General features: G+C 58.2%; 4 protein-coding genes across 5 annotated transcripts; 2 read left to right on the top strand and 2 right to left on the bottom strand.

Annotated features, from left to right (window-relative positions):
* Positions 1-40: 40 nt before the first annotated feature.
* NACA (nascent polypeptide associated complex subunit alpha) lies at positions 41-25645 on the bottom strand. Of its 2 annotated transcripts, none has more exons than XM_062511045.1 (8): positions 25642-25645; positions 8645-8716; positions 1428-1513; positions 1254-1331; positions 854-1000; positions 589-717; positions 256-378; positions 41-169 (listed from the first exon to the last, which is right to left on the bottom strand). In XM_062511045.1, exons 2-8 carry the CDS (start codon positions 8712-8714, stop codon positions 155-157), a joined length of 648 nt encoding a protein of 215 aa, XP_062367029.1. In that variant the 5' UTR covers positions 8715-8716; positions 25642-25645; the 3' UTR covers positions 41-154. The 2 variants fall into 2 exon arrangements, with proteins under 2 accessions (XP_062367029.1, XP_062367030.1); XM_062511046.1 differs by lacking the exon at positions 25642-25645 and adding an exon at positions 9110-9249.
* Positions 9663-17593, bottom strand: PRIM1 (DNA primase subunit 1). Its single transcript, XM_062510986.1, has 12 exons — positions 17477-17593; positions 16792-16949; positions 16560-16666; positions 16407-16480; positions 16058-16194; positions 15057-15115; positions 14858-14987; positions 13474-13684; positions 11299-11368; positions 10723-10808; positions 10064-10162; positions 9663-9861 (listed from the first exon to the last, which is right to left on the bottom strand). Exons 1-12 carry the CDS (start codon positions 17577-17579, stop codon positions 9842-9844), a joined length of 1254 nt encoding a protein of 417 aa, XP_062366970.1. The 5' UTR covers positions 17580-17593; the 3' UTR covers positions 9663-9841.
* On the top strand, positions 18661-20336 carry LOC134054941 (retinol dehydrogenase 16-like). The gene is made up of 4 exons (XM_062511016.1): positions 18661-18976; positions 19118-19376; positions 19798-19961; positions 20119-20336. Exons 1-4 carry the CDS (start codon positions 18661-18663, stop codon positions 20334-20336), a joined length of 957 nt encoding a protein of 318 aa, XP_062367000.1.
* LOC134054945 (retinol dehydrogenase 16-like) lies at positions 21130-22894 on the top strand. Its single transcript, XM_062511020.1, has 4 exons — positions 21130-21445; positions 21587-21845; positions 22433-22596; positions 22674-22894. The coding sequence occupies exons 1-4, from the start codon at positions 21130-21132 to the stop codon at positions 22892-22894; spliced, it is 960 nt and encodes a 319-aa protein (XP_062367004.1).
* Positions 25646-25867: the final 222 nt, after the last annotated feature.

Genomic DNA, 25867 nt, shown 5'->3' with positions numbered 1-25867 from the left:
CCCAGGGAAGGGCGGGCAGCAAAGCACCACAGAGCAGCAGTTTCACCAACAATAAGCCACAACTTTTATTAACCGATAGAAATAGTACAAATTTTAAATTTAGTTGTATTTTATTCTTCTCTGAAACACCAAAAAAGGCTCCTCCCTCCGGCGGCTACATCGTCAGCTCCTGTGGGGAGAACAGGAATCAAAAGCCAGCCCAGGGCTAGCAGCTCCTCCCAGGATCCCCCAAACCTGCTGCCCCCCAACACTCACCATTATTGCGTTTACAATGTCGTTACTGTTGTTCTTGAGGGCTCTCACGGCCTTCGCCCGTGACACGTTCGCCTGAGACATCACCAGCTCGATGTCTTTCACCTCCACACCAGTTTCGTCAACCTGAAGGAGAAACAGTGCAGGATTGGTGCCAGTTCCAGGCCTGGGATTGTCTGGATTGGAAGCCAGGAGACCAATCCTGCACTGTAAACACGCCCAGGGTAGAACCTTGTGCTCTCCCTTTGCCATCACGTTAGAAATACAGATGATGAAGAGGAATCCATGGATTAGCCAAAACCACAGCCCCACAGAGAGGCTGGGGAAGGCCATTACCTCCTCTTCCTCGCTCTCCTCCTGCACGGTGGGGGTCTGTGTGTTTTCCTGGATGTTGGAAACAGGTTCTCCTTGCACTTTGAACTTTTCAGCAGCCGCCAGCTGAGCCTGCTGGGACAGGTCTTCGATCTGCAGGAGGGAAGGAAAAGAGAGGTGAGGCCAATCCTGGGCAGTGTCAACCCTTTCCCTGGCAGAAGCCACACAGTGCACAGGTGACAGGAAGGAACCCTGGCATGGCATCCTGCTGGCTCCAGGGTGGGCTCACCTTGGCCTCGCCGAAGACGATGTAGGTGTCTGACGCCGGGCTCTTGTACACGTCTGGCTTTGTGATGACAAAGAGGATGTTCTTGGATTTCCGGATGGTGACTCTGGTGACTCCTGTCACCTGGCGAAGGCCCAACTTGGACATTGCCTGAAAAACATGAGGGAAAGGTCAGTGAGGGAAGAAGCGCTCTGGAACCAGCCCAGACTCCTGTGCCCACTCCTGTCTCTGGAATCCCAGATTCAACATTTGCTGCACAGATACACATGGAAACGTGTATCTACTGCCATGGAGCAGCATTCCTGGGCTGTCAGCTAGAGGGAACACTCCAATCTCAGAACTGGCGATATCCCCAGCATGACTGAGCCCTGGAGCTGTTCACCAGGAACAGGTGAAGCCTCACCTTCCGAGCTTTCTTCTCACTCCGGCTCTGTTTTGCTTTGCTGACGGGTTCTTCATCTATTTCGGCTGCTGCTGCGAGCTGCAGGGAAGGAAAACCAGAGGGATCTGTAACAATCCTGGGGCGACACCACAAGGACTCTCATCCACCATGGATGGCACATGCCACCCGTCCTACCTGTGCCTGCTGTGTCGTGGCCTGTGTGGAGTCCTGCTCTTCAAGCTCTGGTACGGATTCATCGCTGTCAGACTCTGTGCCAGACCCTGCAGAGACACACACCCTCACTCTTCCTACCTCAGGTAGATCATTGGGACACAGCCCAGTTAGGTGGTGGATAGAGCATTCCTGCACTCTGAATGCCACCAGGAGCTCTCACTACATCCCAAATGCCATCAGCAGGGTGGCACAAGTGGGTCCTGAGCCTCTCCCCATGGTGGGAGGTGGGTGCTAGAGCCTCACAGGTGCCCTGGAATGAATCCTGAGGCAGCTCCAGCCTGTGGCACTGGCTTGAGGAGGAGGTGGGTGGCACTCCCAGGGTGCTGAGGTGGCAGCAGCCCAGTGTGATAGGGCCTCTCTTGACTCCCCTCAAACCCAGAGCTGACACATGGCACCAAGACCCCACTCACCAAGCCCTCAGGGCTGCTGCACATCCATAGCTTTGCTACTGGGATGATGTGGGATAACCCTGAAACCCCCTCGGGGAACAGCACACCTCTGAGTGCCCAGAGGGCCACAGCTGCAGTGCCAGCACCACTTGTGACCCATGGCACCAACCACACCAGTTACCGAAGCAGAGCCAAGTGTCCCCAACCTCAGAGGCTGGAGGTCACCTGGAGGTGACCACGATGCTCCCATGCAGCCATTACCTGGATTCAGTCCTGCTTCCTGCTCTAGGAAGGGCCTCTGTGCCCACGGCACACAGGAGCCCTGGCAAAGCCCTCTGCAGGTGTCAGTGTGTGCCTGGGCTTCCCAACACTTCAGGCAGAGCGTGGGGACAGCCCAGTTTGGCACCAGCACTGCCCACGGCCCCCTTTCCACCGCCAGCCGCACAGGGGGACGCCACGTTGACACCACACACAGCAAGGACAGGCGCGTGGCAGTTCCTCAGTGTGAAGCCAGCTCAGCTCGGCTCGCAGTGCCCATGCCACAAACCACACCGTGCTCCGTGCCCGAGGACAGGACACAGTTAGTGACCGTGCTGAGCCCTGTCCCTCCCTGTGCCCTGGCTCACCGCCTGCTCGGTGACATCTATCCCGACACGCCGGGGGAGCCCCAGGCGGGGTTAGTATCCCGTGGGTAACCAGTGACACTCCATGCACACGGCAAACCGCGGCCGCAAATACCCTTGTCATTCTTGAGGATGGGCTGCGGCGCCAGGGGGGCCGGGACCCCCGCGGGTGGAGAGAGCTCCAGCAGCACGGGTGGCTCGGGGGGAAGCAGAGGTGGCAGGTCCTCATCGTCAGCGCCGAGCGAGGCCTTCGAGGGGGGACGAGCGGCCGGCTTGGCCACCTTGCTATTGGTGGTCACTTTGTTATTGGTGGGGGGCTGCTGCTTCTTGGCAGGGAGAGTGCTTGGAGCAGAGCTGGGACGGTTGGTGTCTGCTTTTGCAGGGGTTGGGGGCTTTGGAGGGGCACTAGAAACACCTGTGGCTGGAGCAGGAGCTGTGGCTGGAGCTTCAGGAGTTGGAGTAGCCTTGACAGGGCTCTTTGGAGGTGGCTTGGCCTCAGCAGGGCTTTTTGAGGGTCCTTTGGCTGCAGCAGGGGTAGCTGGAGGGGGAGTGCCTTTGACAGGGCTCTTTGGGGGTGCCTTGGCCTCAGCAGGGCTTTTTGAAGGTCCTTTGGCTGCAGCAGGGGCTTCTGGAGCTGGGGGGACTTTGACAGAGCTCTTTGGGGGTGTTTTGGCTGCTGGGGGGGCAGCTGGAGCTGGGGTGACTGTAACAGGGCTCTTGGGAGGCACCTGGGCAGGAGCTGGAGGTGTTTTGGCCTCAGCAGGGGCTGATGGAGCTGGGGTGGCTTTGTCAGGGCTCTTTGGGGGTGTTTTGACCTCAGCAGTGGCTGGGGTAGCTTTGGAAGGGCTCTTTGGAGGTGCTTTAGCCTCAGCAGGGGCTGGGGTAGCTTTGGAAGGGCTCTTTGGGGGTGTTTTAGCCTCAGCAGGGGCTGGGGTAGCTTTGGAAGGGCTCTTTGGGGGTGTTTTGGCCTCAGCTGCAGGGGTTGGGGTGCCTTTGACAGGGCTCTTTGGGGGTGTTTTGGCTGCTGGAGGGGCAGCAGGAGCTGGGCTGGCTGTAACAGGGCTTTCTGGGGGTGCCTTGGTCTCAGCAGGGGCAGTTTTGACAGGGCTCTTTGGGGGTGCCTTGGTCTCAGCAGGGGCAGTTTTGACAGGGCTCTTTGGGGGTGCCTTGGTCTCAGCAGGGGCAGCTGGAGCTGAAGGTGCTGGAGCCACGGGAGCAGATGGGGCAGTGATGGGGTTGCCCTTGGGAGACTTTTTGGCTGCTCCAGGGGAAGCCAAAGCTGGAGTGGCTTTGACAGGGCTCTTTGGGGGTGCCTTGTCCTCAGTGGGGGTGGCTGGAGCTGGGGTGGCTTTGACAGGGCTCTTTGGGGGTGCCTTGTCCTCAGTGGGGGTGGCTGGAGCTGGGGTGGCTTTGACAGGGCTCTTTGGGGGTGCCTTGTCCTCAGTGGGGGTGGCTGGAGCTGGGGTGGCTTTGACAGGGCTCTTTGGGGGTGCCTTGTCCTCAGTGGGGGTGGCTGGAGCTGGGGTGGCTTTGACAGGGCTCTTTGGGGGTGTTTTGGCTGCTGGAGGGGCAGCTGGAGCTGGTGGAGCTGCAGGAGCTGGGGTGGCAGGGGACAGGGGAGCAGCAGCAGGGTTCTTGGGAGCAGTTTTGGCTGCAGGTGGGGTGGCTGGAGCTGGGGTGGGGGGAGTTGGATTAGCAGCTGAGGCAGCAGCAGAGCCCTTGGGAGCATCTTTGGCTGAGGGAGGGGCAGCTGGAGAGGGTGGAGCTGCCATGGCCGGTGTGACAGGGGCAGAGGGGGCAGTAACCAGGCTCCCAGGAGATGCTTTGGCCACAGCAGGGGTGGCCAGAGGTGCCTTGGGCAGCGTGACAGGGACACAGGGGGCAGCTGGGGCAGTGACTGGACTCCCAGGAGCTGGTTTGGCTGCAGGAGGGGTGGGTGGAGCTGCCATGGCCGGTGTGACAGGGGGACAGCTGGCAGAGGGAACAGGAGGAACAGGAGGCACAGGAGCTGCGGCTGGGAACACGGGGCTCGCTGGAGGCCCTGGGACAGAGATGGCAGCTCCCACTGCTGGGGTGGACAGGGCAGGAGCCACAGGTGCTGCCCAAGGGGCCAGGCTCCCAGGAGGGGTCCTGGCTACTGAGGGAGGGACTGGGTTTCCCACAGCTGGAACCACTGGGGCAGGGCCCACGGGACAGGCCTTGGCAACAGAAGGAGCAACTGGGAGCAGTGGTGAGACTGGGGCACCAGGGGCCGGTCCTGGTGGGGCAGCAGCAGGATGCCCAGGAGACATCCCAGCTGGCAGCAGAGGGATAGGGGGTGACAAGGGAGCTTTGGGGGCAGCCAGGAAGACTGGGGGAGAGATGGCACTGACCATGGCTGGAGTTGGAGCTGGGGCTTGGGGAGAGGCTGGAACAGAAGCCAGCGGGGTGGAAGCAGGAATTCCAGGAGACACTGGGACTGTGGGAAGTGGGGGTGATCCTGGACTCTGAGGACACATTGCCATGGTGGGAGCAGACAGCAAAGTGGGAGACACTGGTGGAGGAGATGCCAGAAGGGGACGGGATGGGGGAGGTAGGAGAGGAGTTGGGGCTGCTCCAGAGGCAGGGAGAGGGGCTGGGGCTGCTCCAGAGGCAGGGAGAGGGGGCAGAGGTGCAGCTCCCACAGAGGCAGTAGTGGGAGCAGTTTTCATGGGAGAGGTGAGAGCAGCTGAGAGAGAACTGGGGCTCACTGGAGGGGCAAGAGGGGCCATTGTCACTGCAGCAGAAGCAGCAGCCAGGCCAGGTGACACTGGAGCTGGGAATGCTGGAGACACTGGGCTAACCGCAGCAGGCCCTGGAGATCCTGGGGTTGCAAAACCCACTGGGGCCTGCAGAGCTGGAGGAGGGGCAGTGGTGACTGGGCCTAGCAGAGCTGGGGCAGGGGGCTGGGGGGGCATGGAGAACACAGGGATAGCTGCAGCAGGGACCACGGGAGGGGACACGGGGCCCGGCAGAGCCATGGCAGCGCTGGGCGGCTGCGCTGGGAGAGCCTGGGCGGATGGAGATGGAGTCAGAGGTGGGGAATGAGCAGCATGAAGAACAGCTAAAGGAGAGAAACAGAGTGAGCCATGAGAGGAGGGATGGGGAGAGGGAGAGGAGACAGGAATTGGGCAGGCAGCCAGCCTTGGCCTTCCTCTGGCCTCTGTGCCTGGCTTCTGGCCCAGGAGGCACTGCCAGACCTGCCAGGGTCAGCACAGACCAGGACGTTCATCCCCTTCTAGAACACAGACCTTCTCTGAGCCACCAGGAAGCCCCAGCAGGCCAGGGACGCAGGGATCCATCTCTACCCTACCAAAGGGGCTGCCACAACCTCTGCGGAAGCCCAGAGATCTGGCAGGACCCCCAGGGCTGCTCACAAGTCTGGGGTCACCCCCCAGGCTTCTGGGAGCATGCGGGAACAAAGACTCACCCAAAAAGAGGAAGAAAAAGTCAAATATAACCCACTGGCAAATATAACCCAGTGGGATTACTCCTGGAGTGCCCTGGGAGCCCCCTCCCTCCAGCCATGGATGACATGGGCAGGTGCCCTGAGGACACAATGACATGGGGGTGGTGGGGCCAGGTCCCCCACTTCCCTGGCAGCTGTTAAGGTTAATGGAACTGCAACCCCCAGAACGGCACACGCTGGTTAATGTGGCACACGAGGGGTTACAGGAGGGTCCCGAGTACCTGGAGCAGGGACGGGAGCAGGAACGGGGGCAGCTGGAGCTGAACAAGGAGAACAACAGTTTATTAAGGCAAGTCCTGCTGACCAGGAGCAGCCTCCAGCTCCCCAGCCAGGTCCAAGAGAGCCTGGAGAGAGCCTGGCCATTCCCAACACTATTCCCAATACCAGCTGATGATCCAAGGGCACTACTCAGGCAACAGGCCATGACAGGGCTGACATTCCAGCTACTGATCGAGAGCTGAGAGCCTGGAGAGAGCCTTGACATTCCCAACAAAATTCCCAGTACCAACCAATAATCACAGGGCAGGGTTTAGGGAAAAGGCCATGAGAGGGTTCAGCTTCCAGCTCCTGATCCAGAGCTGAGAGCCTGGAGAGAGCCCTGACATTCCCAACAAAATTCCCAGTGCCAACCAATAATCACAGGGCAGGGTTTAGGGAAAAGGCCATGAGAGGGTTCAGCTTCCAGCTCCTGATCCAGAGCTGAGAGCCTGGAGAGAGCCCTGACATTCCCAACGTCATTCCCAACGTCATTCCCAGCACTCACTGGAGATCCTCAGGGAAGAGCCCATGAGAGCCGGGGAGGGCAGTGCTGGTCCAACCGGTGCTGCCAGCTGGGAGAGCAGAACCGGCCCAGCCACGGTGCCGCCCTTTGGCAGCGCGTCCCGGCACAGCCCAAAGCCAGCCCCATTCCAGGATCCCGTCCCTGCCAGGTGCTATGTCCCTGTCCCACCCTGGCATCAGGGTCACAGTCATGTCCTGGTCTCGCTGCCACCCAGGGCAGTGGCACGCATGGAATGCAGGGAATTATATCCCCATCCCTGCCTTAGGAATGGGGTCCTGAAAGATGCTTCTAATGTCCCATTTTACCCCAAACCACGGGACTGTGGGAAGAATGGGGAGGCCCGGAGCTAGACATGAGTGCCAGCGGGTGCCAGGCCACTTTCTGCTCCAGGGAACGTCCTGGTGCCTCTGAAAGGAGCAACAAGTCCTGCCAAGGGCTGCGCTGGGCCCAGGCTCATTACAGAACAGGCTGTGCAGAGCCACGCTCTTGGGAACAATCCTTTATCCCTGCCTGCTCTCCCTGTTCCTTTGCCAGCTCCACTGGCACCGTTTGAGCACAATCCTGATAAACACAATCATTCCTGCTTGTCACTTCTCCCCCACAGCCCCACCTTTCCTTGGTCCCGTCTCCAACACTGCCAAGCCAAAGGATTCTCCAAAACCATGGGATGCTCAAACCACCTGGGTGACAGAGCCTGCCCAGCACCCCTCTGCATCAGTGTGCCCATCTCCAGGGCTTTTCCAGGAACCAGCTGACCTCCACAGAATGAGATGAAAATCCAAGGAGCTGCCTGAGGAATCCCACAACACCATCTGCGACTTGAGAGCAGCAGAGTTTTTGGAGCAGTCAGTTGAGAGGGACACAAGAGTCATCCCAGGGAGGGGGCCCCAAACAGGAATTCCAACTACGCTGGGAGGGATAAGGAGCTCAGCAGCTCCCTGGGAATCATCGGTGCAGCTGTCACAGCAACAGCCATCACTCAGCTCCCTCCTTGTGTGCCCTGTCACCAACCCTTGTTGTCCCCAATGTGACAGTGCCCAAATCCAATAGGGCAGATCCCCAAAATTCAGTGAAAGACCCCGAACTCAACAGGACAGATTCCCGAAATTCAGTGAAAGACCCCCAAATCCAAAGGGACAGACCCCAAAAATTCAGTGAGAGGACCCTAAATCCAACTGGACAGACTCCTAAAATGCAGTGAAAGACCCCCAAATTCAATGGGCAGACACTCAGATCCAGTGGAGGAGACCCTGAAATACAACAGGGCAGATCACCAAATCCAGTGGAAAGCCCCCAGCTCTAAAGGGGGAGACCCTCAAATCCAACAGGGGAGCCCTGATCACCCCCGTGCCCTCGAGTGGCCCCCTCAGATTGGCTGACAACACCCGAAGCAGACCCAAACATATGGAGCAGACCTAAAATCCAATGGGAGACCACCGAATCCAGCAGGAAAAACCCCCAAATCCAAGGGGACAGGCCCCCAAATCCAACACCCAGACCTGGCCACGGCCGCTTCCCTGCCAGGGACCAGCCAAAGCAGGCTCCGAGCCATCCTCATCCCCGAGATTTTGGGACACGAGGGTTCCCCACTCTCACGACTCCAGGCACGGTCCCTGTGGGATAAGCCGCGTGTTTTGGGTGGGAAACCACATAACCGGCCCTGTTTGTTTTGGCTACAGCACGAGGAGACGGAGAGACCATGGAATGAACCCCAAACCCCTCGCGGCGGAGGTGATGAGAGCCGGGGTCACACAACCCCCGCCACCGCGACCACCGGGCGACCCCCGCCCCACCCTCCCCGGGAAGCTGCAGCTCCCCCGTCCCTCCCACAGATCTCGCCAGGCGAAGGATCCCGGAAATCTCCCCCAAAACCGCCCCGAAGCAACCCCCGGCCTCACCTGTCTCCGCCTGCGGCTGCGGCAGCTCCTGCTCCGTGGCCGGGACGGTTTCTGTGGCTTCGCCGGGCATTTCTACGGGAATGGACAAACCGACAGGCCCGGGCTCGCCGGGGCTCCGGAACAGCCCCGGGGGCGACCAGCGTTTGCTCGGTGCACCGGTAACTCGTCTTTCCCAACCCGCTCAGACACCGCGCGCCTCCCACTACCGGGAAAATCTACCAAAACAACTCGGCCGCACGGCACAGGCAGAGCACTATCCCAGTCCCGGTCCCGGGCCTAGGCCGCCTCCTCCCCCACCCCCCGCCGGTGCGCGGGGCCGCCCCTTCTGCCCTGTCCGGTGCGCCCATGACCCCATCAGCAGCCTCAACCGGGTCCTCCCGGCCACCCGTTCATCCCGCTAACGGCGAGAGGCGCCCTAAGCGCCGGATGGCGGTGGATGGCGGGCGATGGCGGCGCGGGACTCACTGTGCGGGGAGCGGGGCCCAAGATGGCGGCGGAAAGAGACCGAGAGGGCAGCGCGACTTCCGGGAACACGGGACTTCCGGGGCAGGGGGAGAGCCCGGCAACACCGCCCGGCCCGACCCCCAAGTCCGCGCTCCAGCGTTCCGGGTTCTGCTCGGGCCCCTCTGTGAGCGCGGGGAGGCCCCCGGGGTGGGGGTTGAGACCCCCCAGGGTGGGGTGAGACCCCCGTGGGAACACGGCGAGGAGCCCTTCGGGTGAGGGATGAGATACTGTGAACGCGGGTCCTGGTTTCAGCCGGTCGGGCAAGGATTCCTGGGGCTAGCAGGGACTATGAAGGCAGGGTCCAGGCAGGATTATGGGGGTCAGGGCAGGGGGTCCAGGTAGGGTTCGGGGGTCAGGGGAGGGGGTCCAGGCAGGGTTCGGGGGTCAGGACAGGGGTCCAGGCAGTGGATTGGGGGCAGTGACCCCACACTGCAGAGCAGGGATCCCCTCCCTGGCTCCTCCCCACAGAGAGGGGACCCCCACCCACCTCGGCACGTCCTGGTCACAGCACACGGGTGACCAGAAACATTTAATGGTCTTTGTGTAGAAAAACAGTACAAAAGGTAGAAAAAGTGGGGAAGGGGCAGGGAGCCTGTGTGGTTTGGCTGTTTCAAGGCACCGGGGCCCCCATGGCCAGGGGAGGTGACAATGACAAGCTGTGACACTGGCAGTGGGTCCCTCAGCATCAAGGCCTCAGAAATCTCCTTGCAGATCTGCGAAGAGGAGAAATGGGAAGTTTTTTTCCAGACAAAGCAAAGCTGCCACAGCCATCACTCGGCTCCCTCGTGTCCCTCTCTGTCACCAAACCTCGTGGTCCCAAATCCAACAGAGCAGACCCTCAAATCCAACAGGAGACCCCTAAATCTGTTACCAGAGCCAGAAGGCCCTGCTTGGGGTCCTTTTGGGGGCACTCACCGCTCTGACGGATCCGCTCTCCCCGCCGGGCAGTTTCCATCCCCTCCACAAACTGCTCAAAGACCCTCACGTAAGGGGCCAGGCTCGTCTTCTTATAGTCTGGAGGATTTGGGGAACGAGCAGGGGCAGGAGTGGGTGCTGGGGACCCCCAAACTTCAACCCTGAGCTCCAAACCCTGACCCTGATGCCCAAAACCCCAACCCTAATCCCCAAAACCCCATCCCTGACTCCCAAAATCTCAACCTAGACCCCCAAAACCCCACCCTAGATGCCCAAACCCTGGCCCTGAGCTCCAAACTCCAACCCTGAACTCCAAACCCTGTCCCTGACCCTCAAACCCCATCCCCGACCCCCAAAACCTCAACCTAGACTGCCAAACCCCCAGCCTTGACCCCAAAACCCCACCCCCAACCCCCAAAACCCCAACCTTCATCCCCGAACCCCAATCCTGACCCCCAAACCCCCAGCCTTGACACACAAATGTCATCCCCTACCCCCAAAACCCCAGCCTTGACCCCAAACACCATTCTCAACCTCCAAAACCCCAACCTTTGCTGCCAAACCCCAACCTTCACCCCAAACCCCAACGCTGATCCCCAAAACCCCAACGCTGATCCCCAAAACCCCACCCCTGACCCCCAAAGCCTGGCCCCCCTCACCCCTCGCGCGCCGTTTCGGCTCCGTGGCCCCTCCATCCTCCTGCTCCCCGTCACTGCCAGCCGTGTCCAGCTCCTGGCACAGGGAGCTGCATGAAAACCGGGATCCCAGGGTCACAGAATCACAATTTTGGGTTGGAAGAGACCTTCATGGTCGAGTCCAACCCACGCCCCAACACCTGAACTAAACCACAGCACCCAGTGCTACATCCAACCCTTTTTTTTAACGCATCCAGGGATGGTGACTCCACCACCTCCCTGGGCAGACAATTCTAGTACTTGATCACTCTTTCTGTAAAAAACTTTTTCCTAATATCCAACCTAAATTTCCCCTGGTGCAGCTTAAGGCTGGGTCCTCTCCTTGTCAGTGCTGCCTGAAGAAAGAGAACAACCTTCACCTCTCTACACCTTGAGGGTGATAAGGTCAGCTCTGAGTTTTCTTTTTTCTCCAGGTTAAACACCCCCAGCTCCCTCAGTTGTTCTTCACAGGGTTTGTGTTCCAAGCCCATCATCAGTTCCAGCAGGATTTGCTGGGAGGGTTCTGGCACTACCAGGACCCAGTGCTGGCAGTTCACATACGTGATGGTGGGGACAGCAAATGGGTCAAACTGGTCCAGTTTCTGCAGGTCCAGTGGCACAGAAACACGGCCTGAAACAGAGTGGGGGTACTGCAGCCATTATTGTATTTATATAATATAAATATATAAATGTATATATTTATATTTTTGCATATATACAAAGTAATATAGATATTTTATGTAAATATATAATTTATATATGAATATAAGTAAATACAATACATAAAACATAACCAAATATAAATATATTTAAATAAATTAAAAGAAATATAATAAATATATAAAATATATAAAAATAAGATCTAAATAAGATATATATAGATATGTAAAGAAAAATATAATTATATAAAAATATAAATATAAAATAAATATAATTAATATATAAATATAATGAATATATAAATATATAAACATTATATAAAATATTTTTATAAATATATAAAAACAGTGTTATAAATACATGTTATGGTATTGGCTTTTCCACAAATATTAGGGTGAATACTATATGTGTTGTGTAGTGCTGAAATGTGTTTTAAGATATAATTTTCTTTAGGAATAACATAGGCTGATAAAGTGTCCTTGTAATAAGTAAACTAACTGCTTAGTTAAATAACACCCAGCACTACTAATATACCAATTACCAACACCAACTGTCTGTAAAAATTAAAAAACACAGCCCAAATTAAGACTAATAAAAACAAATTAAAACCACCATAGCATGCTCTAAAAAGATGGACTCAAGTAGTGGCCATGTAAAACATTTCCTGGAATATGGAAAATTGTTTATAGATAAGTTTTAAAATTATGATAAGTCTGTGAATATGCAACAGGCTGATAAATTTAAGGGGTGTCTCTAAAACATCAAGTGCCTAAATGTCAAGCACCCAGCCATTTTAACCTTTTGCTTTATTGTTTGTGAAAAACGAGGTTCAGTCTCCTGGTAGATTTTAAGAAGTTAAATAAAAGACAATAAGAGACAATAAAGCAAAAGGTTACAACAGCCTGGGTGCTGGGATTCAGCCAAGAGCACACCCTAACTCAGAGAACACTTGGTTACATTCATCAACCTCTTGCATATTCCTAGACCTTCATGCATTATTCAAAATCATCTCCCCCCAACCTGTAAATCAACATTTTTTAATTATTTTTTTTTCCCTTTGTGGCTCCTTCTTGTTGGTTCACTCCCTGATAACGGAGATCAATAAGTTCCTTCCCTGGAGTTCTGGTGATCATCACCTCTGTCTTCATCCAGATAGGATAATTCAAGAAGGTGAAGAATTTTCTGATTATCTTTTTACCATTCTCTGAGTTAGTTACGTGAACAAAAGGTTTTTACAGCACCATATTATAGTCCAAGAAAAAATATGTATTTATCACACTACTACTTCTAATTTTTGTTACTAGCACAACTAAAAGTAACTATATTAATTCAGCAAAGTTTTCCAACATTATACATACAGCATTCATTTTAATATTTGCAAAAAGCCAATAATATAATATGTATTTATAACAATAAATCTATGAATATGCAACGGGCTGATAAATTTAAGGGGTGTCTCCAAAACAGCAAGTGTACTCTTCCCTAAATGTTGAGAGGAATGTGGGATTTGTCTTTCCAAATGAGCTGTGGATCTGCTGGTAGATAAAACTTGCACTGAGAAACAGAAGAAACAATGGGATGGATTCCACTGACTGATGAATGGAAAAAGATATTTGCCTTTAAAATAAACTGTAGGTTTGATGATAAATGAAATTGCACATTGAAAGATTAAAGAAGCAATGGGGGAAAACTATGAATTCTTTAAGAATTAAAAATTAAAAGGGAGGGTTATATTATACATTAGGAGGGGAATCTCAGGTATCAGGAGATCTGGGAAATCTTGAACCCTCAGCAAATGGAGAAAGAGAGAGGGAAATTAGGATGAAAAAGGAGGCAGAGTCCTCCAGAAATCTGAGAGATCCCAGGGAAATGCCCCACGGCCTCTCCCTTTATTCAAACAAAGTCTCCTTTTCGGACATAAACCCCTGATGCTCATGGATTCATTTTCCTGACAACATCCAGCACCCACCCATTATAACCTTTCTCTTTACTGTTTATCACTTATTACCTTTAACTAAACCTCTTTTAAACAAATCAGCCAGGAAAGCGAACCTCGTTTTTCACACAATTTTTCACCTGTTTTGGGGTGGACGCTGAATGGGCTCTTGAGGAGGTGGTTGAGGCCCTTGCTGACGTTGATGTCGAGGCGAGGGAAGCAGAACTGCAGCATCACCTCCCAGTCAGCGTAGCAGGGGCCGGCGGTGGCGGCGCGGCCGCGTGTGCGCTCCAGGCGGCTCCTCAGCAGCTCCCAGCGCTGGCCCGAGTCCTTCTTCCTCGGGAACTCAGCCTGCAGCGGCTCGCGGTGCTGTGCTGGGGGGGTCAAGGCTCAGCACAGGCTCCTCCTCGTGTTTTAGATTTCCGGGGCACTGCTTACCCTTCCAGAACCCCATTTACCCTTTTAGGAGTGAATTTACCCTTCCAGAACCCATTTACCCTTCCAGAACCCCATTTACCCTTTTAGGAGTGAATTTACCCTTCCGGAACCCCATTTACCCTTCCAGAACCCCATTTACCGTTCTAAGAGTGCATTTACCCTTTCCAAACCCCATTTACCCTTTCCAGAACTCCATTTAACCTTCCATAACCCATTTACCCTTCCAGAACCCATTTATCCTTTCCAGAACCCCATTTACAATTTCCAGAACCCCATTTATCATTTCCAGAACCCCATTTACCCTTTCCAAACACCATTTACCCTTCTAGGAGTGAATTTATCCTCCCAGAACCCATTTACCCTTCTAGGAGTGCATTTACCCTTCCAGAACACATTTATCCTTTCCAGAACCCATTTACCCTTCTAGGAGTGCATTTACCCTTTCCAAACCCCATTTATCCTTTCCATAACCCCATTTACCCTTTTAGGAGTGAATTTACCCTTCCAGAACACAATTTACCCTTTCCAAACCCCATTTATCCTTTCCAGAACCCATTTACCCTTTCCAAACCCCATTTATCCTTTCCAGAACCCCATTTACCCTTCAAGGAGTGCATTTACCCTTCCAGAACCCCATTTTCCCTTCCCAGGATCCCATATAACCACACAGGACCCTATCTACCCTTCCAGGACCCCATTTACACCTCAGGACCCCACTGATCCCATGTTTCAACCCCACATTTTAATTTTAACCTCACGTTTTAATTTTAACCCCATGTTTTAATTTTAACCCCATGTTTCAACCCCATATTTCATTTTTAGCCCCATATTTTAACACCATATTTTAATTTTAGCCCCATGTTTTAATTTTAACCCCATACATTAATTTTAGCACCATGTTTTAATTTTAGCCCCATACATTAATTTTAACCCCATATTTTAACGTCATATTTCATTTTTACCCTGTATTTTAACACGTTTTAATTTCAACCCCATGTTTTAACCCCGTATTTCATTTTTAGCCCCATATTTTAATTTTTACCCCATGTTTTAACCCCTCACGTGCCCTCCCTCCCACCCCAGCACACTGCAGGAAGGAAGGATATCCTCTGGGATGAGGGCCAGCACCTTGTCCCATTTTTCGGGGCTGCCCAGGATGTCCTGGCCCCGCAGTGCGTACTCCTCAAAGTATTTCTCCACCACGGCAACCGAGCGCCTGCGGGCAGCAGGATGGGCTCAGTGCCCGCCGGTGCCCGCAGGGATGGGCACAAGGGTCCTCACCTACCTGATGAAGGGGTGGACGGGGTGGGAGAGGTTCACCTTCTTCACGGTGTCCGCACCGCCCTGGGGGACAGCGGTGGTCAGTCTGAGGGGGTGGGTAGGGGGTGCTTGGCCCCCACAAACACACATGCTTCAGGGTCAGGGGGTGCCCAGACCCCCACAAACCCACCTGCTTCAGGGTCAGGGGTGCCCAGACCCCACAAACCAAATTTCTCTAGGCTCAGGGGGTGCCCAGATCCTAGAAACCTACCTGCTCCAGGCTCAGGGGGTGCCCAGACCCCACAAAACCAATTTCTCCAGGCTCAGGGGGTGCCCAGACCCCACAAACCCACCTGCTTCAGGCTCAGGGGGTGCCCAGACCCCCATAAACCCACCTGCTCCAGGGTCAGGGGGTGCCCAGATCCCACAAACGCACCTGCTCCAGGCTCAGGGGGTGCCCAGACCCCCATAAACCCACCTGCTCCAGGGTCAGGGGGTGCCCAGACCCCCATAAACCCACCTGCTCCAAGATGAGGGGGTGCTTGGCCCCCTAAACCCACCTTCACCAGGGTCACGGGGTGCCCAGATGCCCATAAACCCACCTGCTCCAGAGTCAGGGGGTGCCCAAACCCCTAGAAACCCACATGCTTCAGGGTCGAGGGCTGCCCAGGTCCCACAAACCCACCTGCTTCAGGGTCAGGGGGTGCCCAGGCCCCCTAAACCCACCTTCACCAGGGTCACGGGGTGACCAAACCCCCAGAAACCCACCTGCTCCAGTATGAGGGGGTGATTGGTCCCCTAAACAAACCTGCTCCAGGGTCAGGGAGTGTCCAGACCCCCACAAACCCACCTGTTCCAAGGTCACAGGGTGCCCAGACCCCCATAAACCCACCTGCTCCAGGGTGAGTGGGTGTTTGACCCCCTAAACCCACCCTTTCCGGGGTCAGGGGGTGCCCAGACCTTCATAAACCCACCTTCCACAGGGTCAGGGGTGGACAGGGGGTTCCTGGCCCCCCTTGCACCCACCTTCACCAGGCTCAGGTACTCCACAGCAGCCGCCCGCAGCGCCGGGGACCATTTCCTCACAGCATCATCACACACCCAGCAGTGGACACCCCTCCGGCCAGAGTACACCCACAGGCGATGGCGCACGCCCAGGTCCTCTGTAGGGGGCACAGATGGGTTTTGGGGGGCACATTGGGAAAAGCTGTGGTGACCACCTAGAGCTGATGGTGCTACAAACATGCTGGGCACCAGCGTCTCCCGCAGCTCGGTGAGAGCATTGGCCTGGCCCCTCTTTGGGATCTGGGCATTGCTGTAGGGCCGAGCGTGGATGTGCCCAATCAGGATCCACGTGTGTCCCCAAGCCCCTCACCCACGAGCGCGCGGTCAATGATGCGGACAGCGATGGTCATCAGTGTCCAGCACTTGGAGCAGATATCAGCTGAGCTGGGGACAGAGTGAGGGGGGTCAGGTGGACACCCCACATCCTCAAACCCCCCTCCCAGCCCAGAGCCCCCGAGGGAACCTGCAGCACGTCCGAACATCATCGTAATCCGTCATGTCAATGTCAAAGACCAGCTCCTTCTCCTGTGGCTGGAAGGCTCCCAGGTGCACCGTGTTGTGTTGGTTGGGCTGCAGGAAGGTTGGGTTGGGATGGGATGGGATGGGATGGGATGGGATGGGATGGGATGGGATGGGATGGGCTCAGCGTGGCCAGGGACCCCTGCAGAACCCCAGTCACAGTGGCCAGGACTCACCCGGTGGGAATAGACGGCCCCAATGTCGATCTTGTAGGGGTTGATCTTCTGCAGCTCCCGCTCCAGCTCCTGGGGGCTGCCAAAGGACTGGAACCGCAGGTACACATCATCCCGCAGGGTGAAGGAGAATTCCCGCAGCTGGAAGTAATTCTTCACCACTGCAGGGACGCGAGAGGGTCGCGGAGTGTGGGAGGCTTGGGGCGGGGGAGTTCAATGCCCTCCTAAATCCCCCCATTAGTCACCCCCAGGCTCCCCCTTCCCTGCTTCTCCCGGTGTCCCAGTCAGTGCATCCATCCACCGCCTACCCCGGCACCCCAACGTGCTCTGGGACCCGGTATCGCGGTGTTCCCCTCCGGTATCGGTGCCCCCCGCCCGGTATCGCAACCCGAGACGGCTCTCCCAGCCAGTATCGGTGCCTCTCATTCAGTATCCTGGTCCCTGACGGTGCTCCCGGCCCGGTATCGCTGCCCCATGGTGTCCCCGGCTATGCCCCCACCCGGTACCACATCACTGACGGCGCCCCCTCGCCCTGTACCGATCCTCTCCCTCCCTCCCCCCCCCCCCGATACCGGTATCACTGGCAGAGCCCCCGCCCCGAATCGATATCTCCGTCCGGTATTGCCGCATCCCCGACGGTGCAACCTCCCTCACCCGGTACCGGTCCCGTCCCCCCGCCTCCGCTCACCGCCGCCGTAGCTGAGCCATCGGCCGTAGGGGCCGTGCGGGAAGAGCCGCCGGTAGAAGACCGGGAGCAGCTCGGGCAGCGCCGCCGGCTCGAACCGCGCCATGGCGGGAGCGGAGCGGCGCGAGGCGGCGGGAAACGGCGGCGCCGGGCCCGGGGGCCGCCGGGAGTTGTAGTCCGGCCCCGGGCCGCGGTGGGCGGGGGGCACGAGGGACGGGGAGAGCGCGGATCGGGGGGAGTGGGAGGAGAGAAAAGCACCGGAGCGGTCTCGGGATGGATGGAGGGGATACCCCGGGGTCCGTGGGGTCCCGGGGTCTGAGGTCGTGGGATCCGGGGGTGGTCCTGGAGCGCTGAGGTCGGAGGGGTCCCGGGATTCGGGGAGGTCCCCGGATCCCGGACGGTCGCGGGATGTTGAAGTCCGGGGATGTCCCGGGATCCAAGGGTGTCCCGAGGCGGGTGGGAAACCGGGCGCTGAGGTTAGGGGTGATTTCGGGGTCCTGCAATGTCCCGGGGCGGGTGGGTCTGAGTGTGCCAACGTCCCGGGACGTCCCGGTGTCCGGGACTGTCCCGGGATCCGCAGAGGTCCGGGGACCCGGGGTCAGGAGGTGGCCCGGGGTGCAAGGGGGTCCCAGGAGAGGCTGTCCGGTATTGTCCCAGGGTCCGGGTGGGTCCCTGGATTCGCGGTCCTGCGTTGTCCCGAGATCCGGTAGACCCTGGGGTGCTGAGGTCCGGGGGGGGGTCCCGGGTTTCGGGATGGTCCCAGGATCTGGGAGGGTCCCAAGTTAGTCCCGTGATCCGGAGTTCTCCCTGGGCGGCGGGGCCCGGGGATGTTCCGGGGTGCGGGCGCTTCCCGGGAGGGCAGCGCAACGGTGCGGGAACCCCCGTGCGCTGCCCCGCTCCCGTTAATTGTTCCCCACAAGAGCGGCGGGAGCGAAGCCCCAGGACACATCCCGGCCACTGTCCGCAGTCCGGCGGGCTCCAGGCGGCAGCAGCGGGACGAGTCCGTAAGAGGACGGGGCGGAGCAGATCTCGCATCCCGGTAGTGCCGTGAGGCCCAGAGGCATCTCCGCGATCATTGCCCCAGAGTCCGCTAATTAATTATTAACAGCGCGTAAAGGCAAGATCGGGACAAACCGCTCCCGGGTCGTTTCCCCGTCCTCATCCCGGTGCCGGTGTCTCTGCCGAGGATGTGGCTGTACGTGGTGGCTTTGCTGCTGGGGCTGTTCCTGCTGCGGCGCTGGCACCGGGAGCGGCAGACGGTGCCCCGGCTCTCGGAGAAGCACGTGCTGATCACAGGATGTGACAGCGGCTTCGGGAGCCTGCTGGCACGGCAGCTGGACGCGCGCGGGCTGCGGGTGCTGGCCGCCTGCCTGACCGACGCTGGGGCCGAGAAGCTGCGGGCGGCCACCTCCAACCGGCTCCAGACCGTCCTGCTGGATGTCACCTCCAGCAAGAGCATCGCCGATGTCACCGCCTGGGTCCGGGAGCGTGTGGGTGATCAAGGTACAACGGGGTTGACGTCCCTGTTGCCATCCCATTGTCACCCCAACAGCTCTCCCGCCACCTCCCCCACTCAGCACAGGCGAGGCTGGCGCAGGGCTGTGGGCTGGGGAACAGCCCCAGCTCATCCCATTTCCTCTGCAGGGCTCTGGGGGCTGGTGAACAACGCAGGGATCGCCATCCCCACCGGCCCCAACGAGTGGCTGACCAAGGAGGACTTTGTCAAAGTGCTGAATGTCAACCTGGTGGGGCTGGTGGAGGTGACGCTGAGTCTCCTGCCGCTGCTGCGGCGGGCTCGGGGCCGCGTGGTCAACGTGGCCAGCGTGATGGGCCGTGTGTCATTCTTTGGTGGCGGCTACTGCCCTTCCAAGTATGGCGTGGAGGCCTTCTCTGACAGCCTCAGGTAAGTCTAACCCAACAGGCTCCATCCTGATATTCCAGTTTGTTTTTCTGGACTTTGTCTGGTGCAGTGGTCAACTCCCATCCTCATACTGTGACTGAGCATGGGTTGAACTTATATCTGCTGCTGAAGTGTGAACAGTTGCTGTACTGTCATGGAACCTCCCCTGCAATGTCTTATTGCCCCTGTCCAAGATCCTGCAGGGCATGAATCTGCTGTCCTGAGTTTTGCTTTGTTCCCAACCCATTCAGAGATGGCAAATATTTACAGACACACTATCTCAGCCATGTGCCGGGTTGGCACATGGTCCAGTAGTGTGGTCAGACTTGGCTCCATGCCTCTGGAGGCGGCATTCCATGGGAGATGTGGGCATGGACACACTCTGGTGCTGCTCCCATGTCCCATGGGGCTCAATCCCTTGCAGGCTTGAGATGCGTAACTTTGGGGTGAAGGTCTGTGTGATTGAGCCAGGCTACTTCAAAACAATGATCACCAACACTGAGAACCTGGAGAAGAATTTTCATTCCAGCTGGCAGAAGCTTCCAGAGGAAATCAAAAAGAGTTATGGGGACAGTTACTTGAGGCAGTGTAAGTACCTCCCTCAAAGGTTGTGATCCTCTTTCTCTCCTGACACATGGCACATCCCCAGGGCCACGAGGGTTCCATGGGGGTCCCGCTGCCCCAACGCCCCATGGAGCCACTTTGCTCAGCTCCAGGGTCTCAGCGGCATTTTCTGTCTCTGCAGTTGTGGCGATGCTCAAGATGCTGCAGAAGACCTATAACTCTGACCTGTCGCTGGTCACCAACTGCATGGAACACGCCCTGACCAGCCTCCACCCCCGCCGCCGCTACTCTGCTGGCTGGGACGCCAAGCTGCTTTACCTCCCCCTCAGCTACCTGCCCTCAGCCCTCAGCGACGCCCTGTTCACCTTGTTCTACCCCAAATCTGTTGGGAAAGCCTAAAGTGGGGATTCAGCGGGCAGACACAACCAGAGTGGGATCCAGTTATGCACAGTGGGATCCAATGATCCATAGTAGGATCCAGAATCAGCTGCAGCCAAGGCCACATTGAGGTCTCTGAATTTGTAACTGCATAACGTCTGACCCTCTGTGCCCTGCTCATGGATGGGTTTATCCTGAATAAAGATCCCCTGTCCCCTCCTGGCAGAGTGTGGTGTCACTCTCAGGCTGTGGCAGCCAGGATGTGCCTGGAGGCTCTGGCTCTTTCCCTGTGCACCTGCTGCGTTCAGGATCCAGCCCCTGGCTAGTTGCCAGGGGACTTGCCCAGACTGGTGCCGCAGGTATTGACACACACAAATAAAACTCAGACCTGTTCCAACCTGAGCAGATTTCCCTCTAGACAAATAACCCAGTAGCCTCCCATAGAATCCTCCTCCTCTGCTTCCTCCTCCTCTTCCCACAGAGCTGGTTAGGAGGGAGCTGTCCTGCTCCATCACCACATCTGGGGACACTGTCCCCCACCAACACTGGGTGACAGGGAAAGGTCCCGGGTTGTTGTTGTTGACAGTGTCTGAAGAGTCCCATCAAATCCAGCTCTGTGGGGCATTGAGATCCACCTGCTAAGGGTACAGAAGAGCCTCAGGCACAGGGAGTGGTGCAAGGCAAAGCTGAGACTTACAAAAATTACAAACCAGGAGTACTAAACTCGCCCCGGGTGCTGCAGCAATCCTGGCTCTATAAATGCGACCCGAGCACGACTGGCCCGAGGTATAAGCGAGCGGTGCCGCTGCCGAGGATGTGGCTGTACGTGGTGGCTTTGCTGCTGGGGCTGTTCCTGCTGCGGCGCTGGCACCGGGAGCGGCAGACGGTGCCCCGGCTCTCGGAGAAGCACGTGCTGATCACAGGATGTGACAGCGGCTTCGGGAGCCTGCTGGCACGGCAGCTGGACGCGCGCGGGCTGCGGGTGCTGGCCGCCTGCCTGACCGACGCTGGGGCCGAGAAGCTGCGGGCGGCCACCTCCAACCGGCTCCAGACCGTCCTGCTGGATGTCACCTCCAGCAAGAGCATCGCCGATGTCACCGCCTGGGTCCGGGAGCGTGTGGGTGATCAAGGTACAACGGGGTTGACGTCCCTGTTGCCATCCCATTGTCACCCCAACAGCTCTCCCGCCACCTCCCCCACTCAGCACAGGCGAGGCTGGCGCAGGGCTGTGGGCTGGGGAACAGCCCCAGCTCATCCCATTTCCTCTGCAGGGCTCTGGGGGCTGGTGAACAACGCAGGGATCGCCATCCCCACCGGCCCCAACGAGTGGCTGACCAAGGAGGACTTTGTCAAAGTGCTGAATGTCAACCTGGTGGGGCTGGTGGAGGTGACGCTGAGTCTCCTGCCGCTGCTGCGGCGGGCTCGGGGCCGCGTGGTCAACGTGGCCAGCGTGATGGGCCGTGTGTCCTGTTTCGGTGGCGGCTACTGCCCTTCCAAGTATGGCGTGGAGGCCTTCTCTGACAGCCTCAGGTACGTCTGTGGCAGCCCTCGGAGCTCTCCCGTGCTCGTCCAGCAGCTCTGTCATTGCCCCGCTGTCCTCACGCAGGGTTTTATGCTCCCCGTTACATTTGCCCCAGAGAGTTTGTGAAACGCTGACCACAAGTGGGCTGGGAGCGTGGGCAGGGCTGGAGCCGTGGGTGTGCAACAAGGGCAGAGGTTTCAAGGAGCCCTGAAGCAAAGCACTAGAGGGATCTTGGGGCGGGGGGGGATGGACCAGTCCAGGGGGTCCCGGGGTGTCTCAGAGGTTCTGGAATCCGGGGAAATCCCAGGGTCCTGCGATTCGGGGAGGCCCCGGGATCCGGGAATGCTCTGGGGTCTGGGGTGGTCTTGAGGTACACAGTTTCAGGGGCATTCCAGGATCCCAGTACCCAAAGGGGTCCCGAGGCACTGAGGTCCGGGGGTGTCTCGGGATCCAAGAGGGTCTCTGGAGCAATGACAAGACTCCCCTGTGCCCATGACGGGATGCCTGGGGGGTGTCAGGAATTCCCCCTCACTCCCCCCCGGGTCTCTGCCCTCCTCGAGCCAGCAGCTCCCGCTGACGCCCTCACCTCGGGCAGGCGGGAGCTGCGTCCCTTCGGGGTGCAGGTCTCCATCATCGAACCTGGAGGCTTCCAGACGGGAATTATGGACCCCGCACCGCTGGTGAAGGGCTTCATTCGCCTCTGGGAGCGGCTCCCGGCAGAAGCCCAGGCAGCCTACGGCCGCCACTACGTGGACAAATGTGAGTCCATCCCCACACCGCACCATCACCTCCGGTGACCCCACTTCCATGGGGCTGAATCCCTTCTGCCCACCCAGATGCCAAGAGCACCACTCTGCTGCACCGCCTGAGCAGCTCCCGCCTGTCGCACGTCACCGATGCCATGACACACGCGCTGCTCTCCCGCTGCCCCCGCAGTCGCTACGCCGCCGGCTGGGATGCCCGGCTCATCTTCCTGCCCCTCAGCTACTGCCCGGCCTGGCTGACTGACGCTGTCATTGGTTTCTTCCTGCCCATCCCGGCCAGCGGGATCCCCTGAAGATGCCCACTAGAGCGCCGTGAGGGGCGTCTCACGCCCTCGAGACCGTGCTCAATAAAAGGGGTGCAATGCTGGGACTCCGGCCTCGGAGGTGTCCTGTGGTCACTTGGCCACGGTGCTGGTGACCCGTGGCAGGATCCCGGCTGCTGCCGGTGCCCAGAGCAGCCGCGTATCCCGGGATACTCCGATTCGGCTGGCAGGGAACGAGCTGGGAAAGGCAGCGCGGTGTTTATCCATCCTCTGGGCACGACGTATCCAAGGATGCCCCGGCTGAGCTGCCAGGGAACGGGCTGGGAAAAGCCGCGCGGTGTTTATCCATCCCCTGGGCATGTGGGCGGTGATCCCTGCGTCAGTCGTCGAGCTAATTAAGAGCTGATTAGCGATCAGTAGCTGAGGGGCAGGCATCTGAGGTTGCGCTCTTGCCAGCGGGACCAGAGCAGCGCCAGCGAAGCCCCGCTCCCCCAGCTCTGGCAGGGGCCGAGCCCACGCCGGACATGGACCCCCGAGATGCGACGGGGAGGGCGAGAGGGATGAGGACGACCCGGGACCTTGCACAAGCTGCGTTCAGTTCGCCGAGCTGCTTCCCCAGCCAAGGAAGCTTCTCCGAAGTGTTTTCTTTGGCTTACAAAGTACAGCGCCCCCGGCAGCCCCCACACGTCGCGTTCTGGGCCCGCGTGTCCCCAGCGGCTGGGATGCGGAGTGCCAAGCCCCCGGGAGCTGCTGCCTTGGCCGTACCTGCCGTGGCATACCTGTGCCCACATCCCTCCGGCAGCATCGCGGGCCGGCGACGGCTGCCAGGGGAAGGAAGGGGTGGGAGAACGGCAGATCCCCTGCGCTGCCTGTGCCTGGAGCCCACCTCTCCAGACCCTCAGGGAGGCTGGGGGCTCCTGAGCACGCATTTGGGGTGCTGAGAGCCTTGGGGCGCCCCGAGGTAGGGACAGAGGCAGGGATGGGCAGAAGGGGCTGTGCCGCCTGTCCCAACCCCGCGGCTCAGCCGGCTTGGAAATACAACCGGCTCCCAGACCTCGCGATTCCCACCAGGATCAGCAGCCCCTGCACAATTCTTGACGGCTCCCAGGTCCAGCTCATCCCCAGAGCTCGGTGTGGAAATTCCCTGACCTGTTAAATAGAACCAGCAGAGCATTGCTTCCCCCTTGGGTGCGGCAAAGCTCCGCAGCCCCTCGGTGGCAGAGCGGCCCCTCTCCACCCCCACGGCCCCGGCTGACCCAAAATGTGCCCGGGGCCAGCACGAAGCTGCCGAGTTCCTGTTTGGAAGCCGGTCCTGCCGGGGTTGGTACCTGCACACGAGGTCACCAGTGCTGGGCTTGTTGTGAGCCCCGACTTATCAGTGCCCTCGTGCTTCCCCGCTCCCCGTGCCTTCCTTCCGAGCCAATTGTTGATCCCGCAGTCTTGGCTGCACTTGAAAAAAGGAGATTTCCTGCAATTGTTTCGCAGGACTTGCAGCCCGATGCAAAATTTTCTGCCTATCAGCCCCCTCCCCAGGGCCGGGGCAAGGCTTGAGCCCCCTCGCTTCCCCTGCCAGACCGCGGGGCAATCACGGCTCTGTGATTAATTGCTGCCCGGCCAGAGGTGCTTCTCTGGCGACATCCATCTGCCATCGGCTCCTGCGGGAGCGCTGCCCGGGCAGAGAGTTCAGCTTTCAGCCCTTTTCCCCCGAAAAGGACCCTGAGCTCACCCTGATATCGAGGTGGCATCAGGGACACCTTTGACACCTTTGTTATAACCCACCCCAGCCCCTCAGGATTCCCAGCGCTGGGGCAGGACCTGGGATATATTTTCCCGACAGAAGGATCCAGGCAGGATCCAGCCTCTGAGCCTGGCGGAGTGACAGTGGAGAGGACACTTAGGAAGACTCGGGGACCCCCGTCCATCCTCAAGCACCTGCGGCTTCCACACCGACACCTGCCCGGGGCCTCCTCGCGCCTGTCCCCACCCTGTGGCAAAATCAAACGGGAGCCGAGTGCCGAGTCTGGAAATCAAATGTGACCCGCGCTGGGCTGTCTCAGGATGTTGCACCACGACGGTCATTTCCTGCCCAGCAAGCGGCCACCGAGCCCACCCGAGCTCTGTGACCAGAGGTACAAGAGCTGCCGAGCCGAGAGGATTCCCCCGGTCCCGAACAGCCCCTGCGCAGCCCCAGCTCAGCCGCCGGTGAGCCAGCACCATCCCTCCTCCCTCGTGTCCCTTCTCATGTCCGTCTGTCCCCTTTACCATCCATCTGTCCCGTCTCCCACCCATCCGTCCCTTCTCCCGTTTGTCTGTCCCTGGTCCTGTCTGCCTGTCCCTTCTCCTGTTCACCCATCCCCTTTACCGTCTGTCCATTTGTCTCCTCTCCCGTCTCTCTGTCCCTCCTCCTGTCCATCTGTCCCCTCTCCCGTCCATCTGTCCCTTCTTCCATCTGTCTCTCCTCAGTCCCAGTGGCTTCTGAGGACCTGCAGCGCAGAGAGGATGGGAGGTTCAGGAGCCCTGGGGTGTCAGCTCCAGCCTCTCCCTGGTTTTGGGGCCAGTGGGTGTCAGCCTGGGTGGGTGGGTGCCTCAGGGATGACACTCTCACGGGGGACACCCGGCTGTGGCTTGGTCCTGGCTTGCCAGACTCCAAGTGAAGTGGGAAGACGCCACTGGAAGGGCACAGAACTCCCAAGGGAACTGCTGCTCCCTTGCTCTGAACAATTCCAGAGGCACAAGGCTGGACAGGGTCTGCAGAGTCTTCGTTGTGTGGAGGCAGCTGTGCGGGGAATGGAGCTCTCACTTGGGGCAATAAGAGGATGTTCATGTCAACTGCATTTCCCTGAAATTTATAATTTTGTCACCTACTTGGACATCCCGATGGCTTCCGACAGAGTGAGGGTGGCTGGCAAGTGACCATGCCAGGAGGGCTGGGGTGGCAGCGGTGGCTTTCCTGATGGAGCTGAGTGTGTCCCAGGCCAGGCTCTGGGACAGGGAACAGCCACC

The sequence above is a fragment of the Cinclus cinclus genome, chromosome 30, assembly GCF_963662255.1.
Source record: "Cinclus cinclus chromosome 30, bCinCin1.1, whole genome shotgun sequence".
NCBI classification, from domain to species: domain Eukaryota; kingdom Metazoa; phylum Chordata; class Aves; order Passeriformes; family Cinclidae; genus Cinclus; species Cinclus cinclus.
This window is presented reverse-complemented; position numbering and strand designations above follow the sequence as displayed.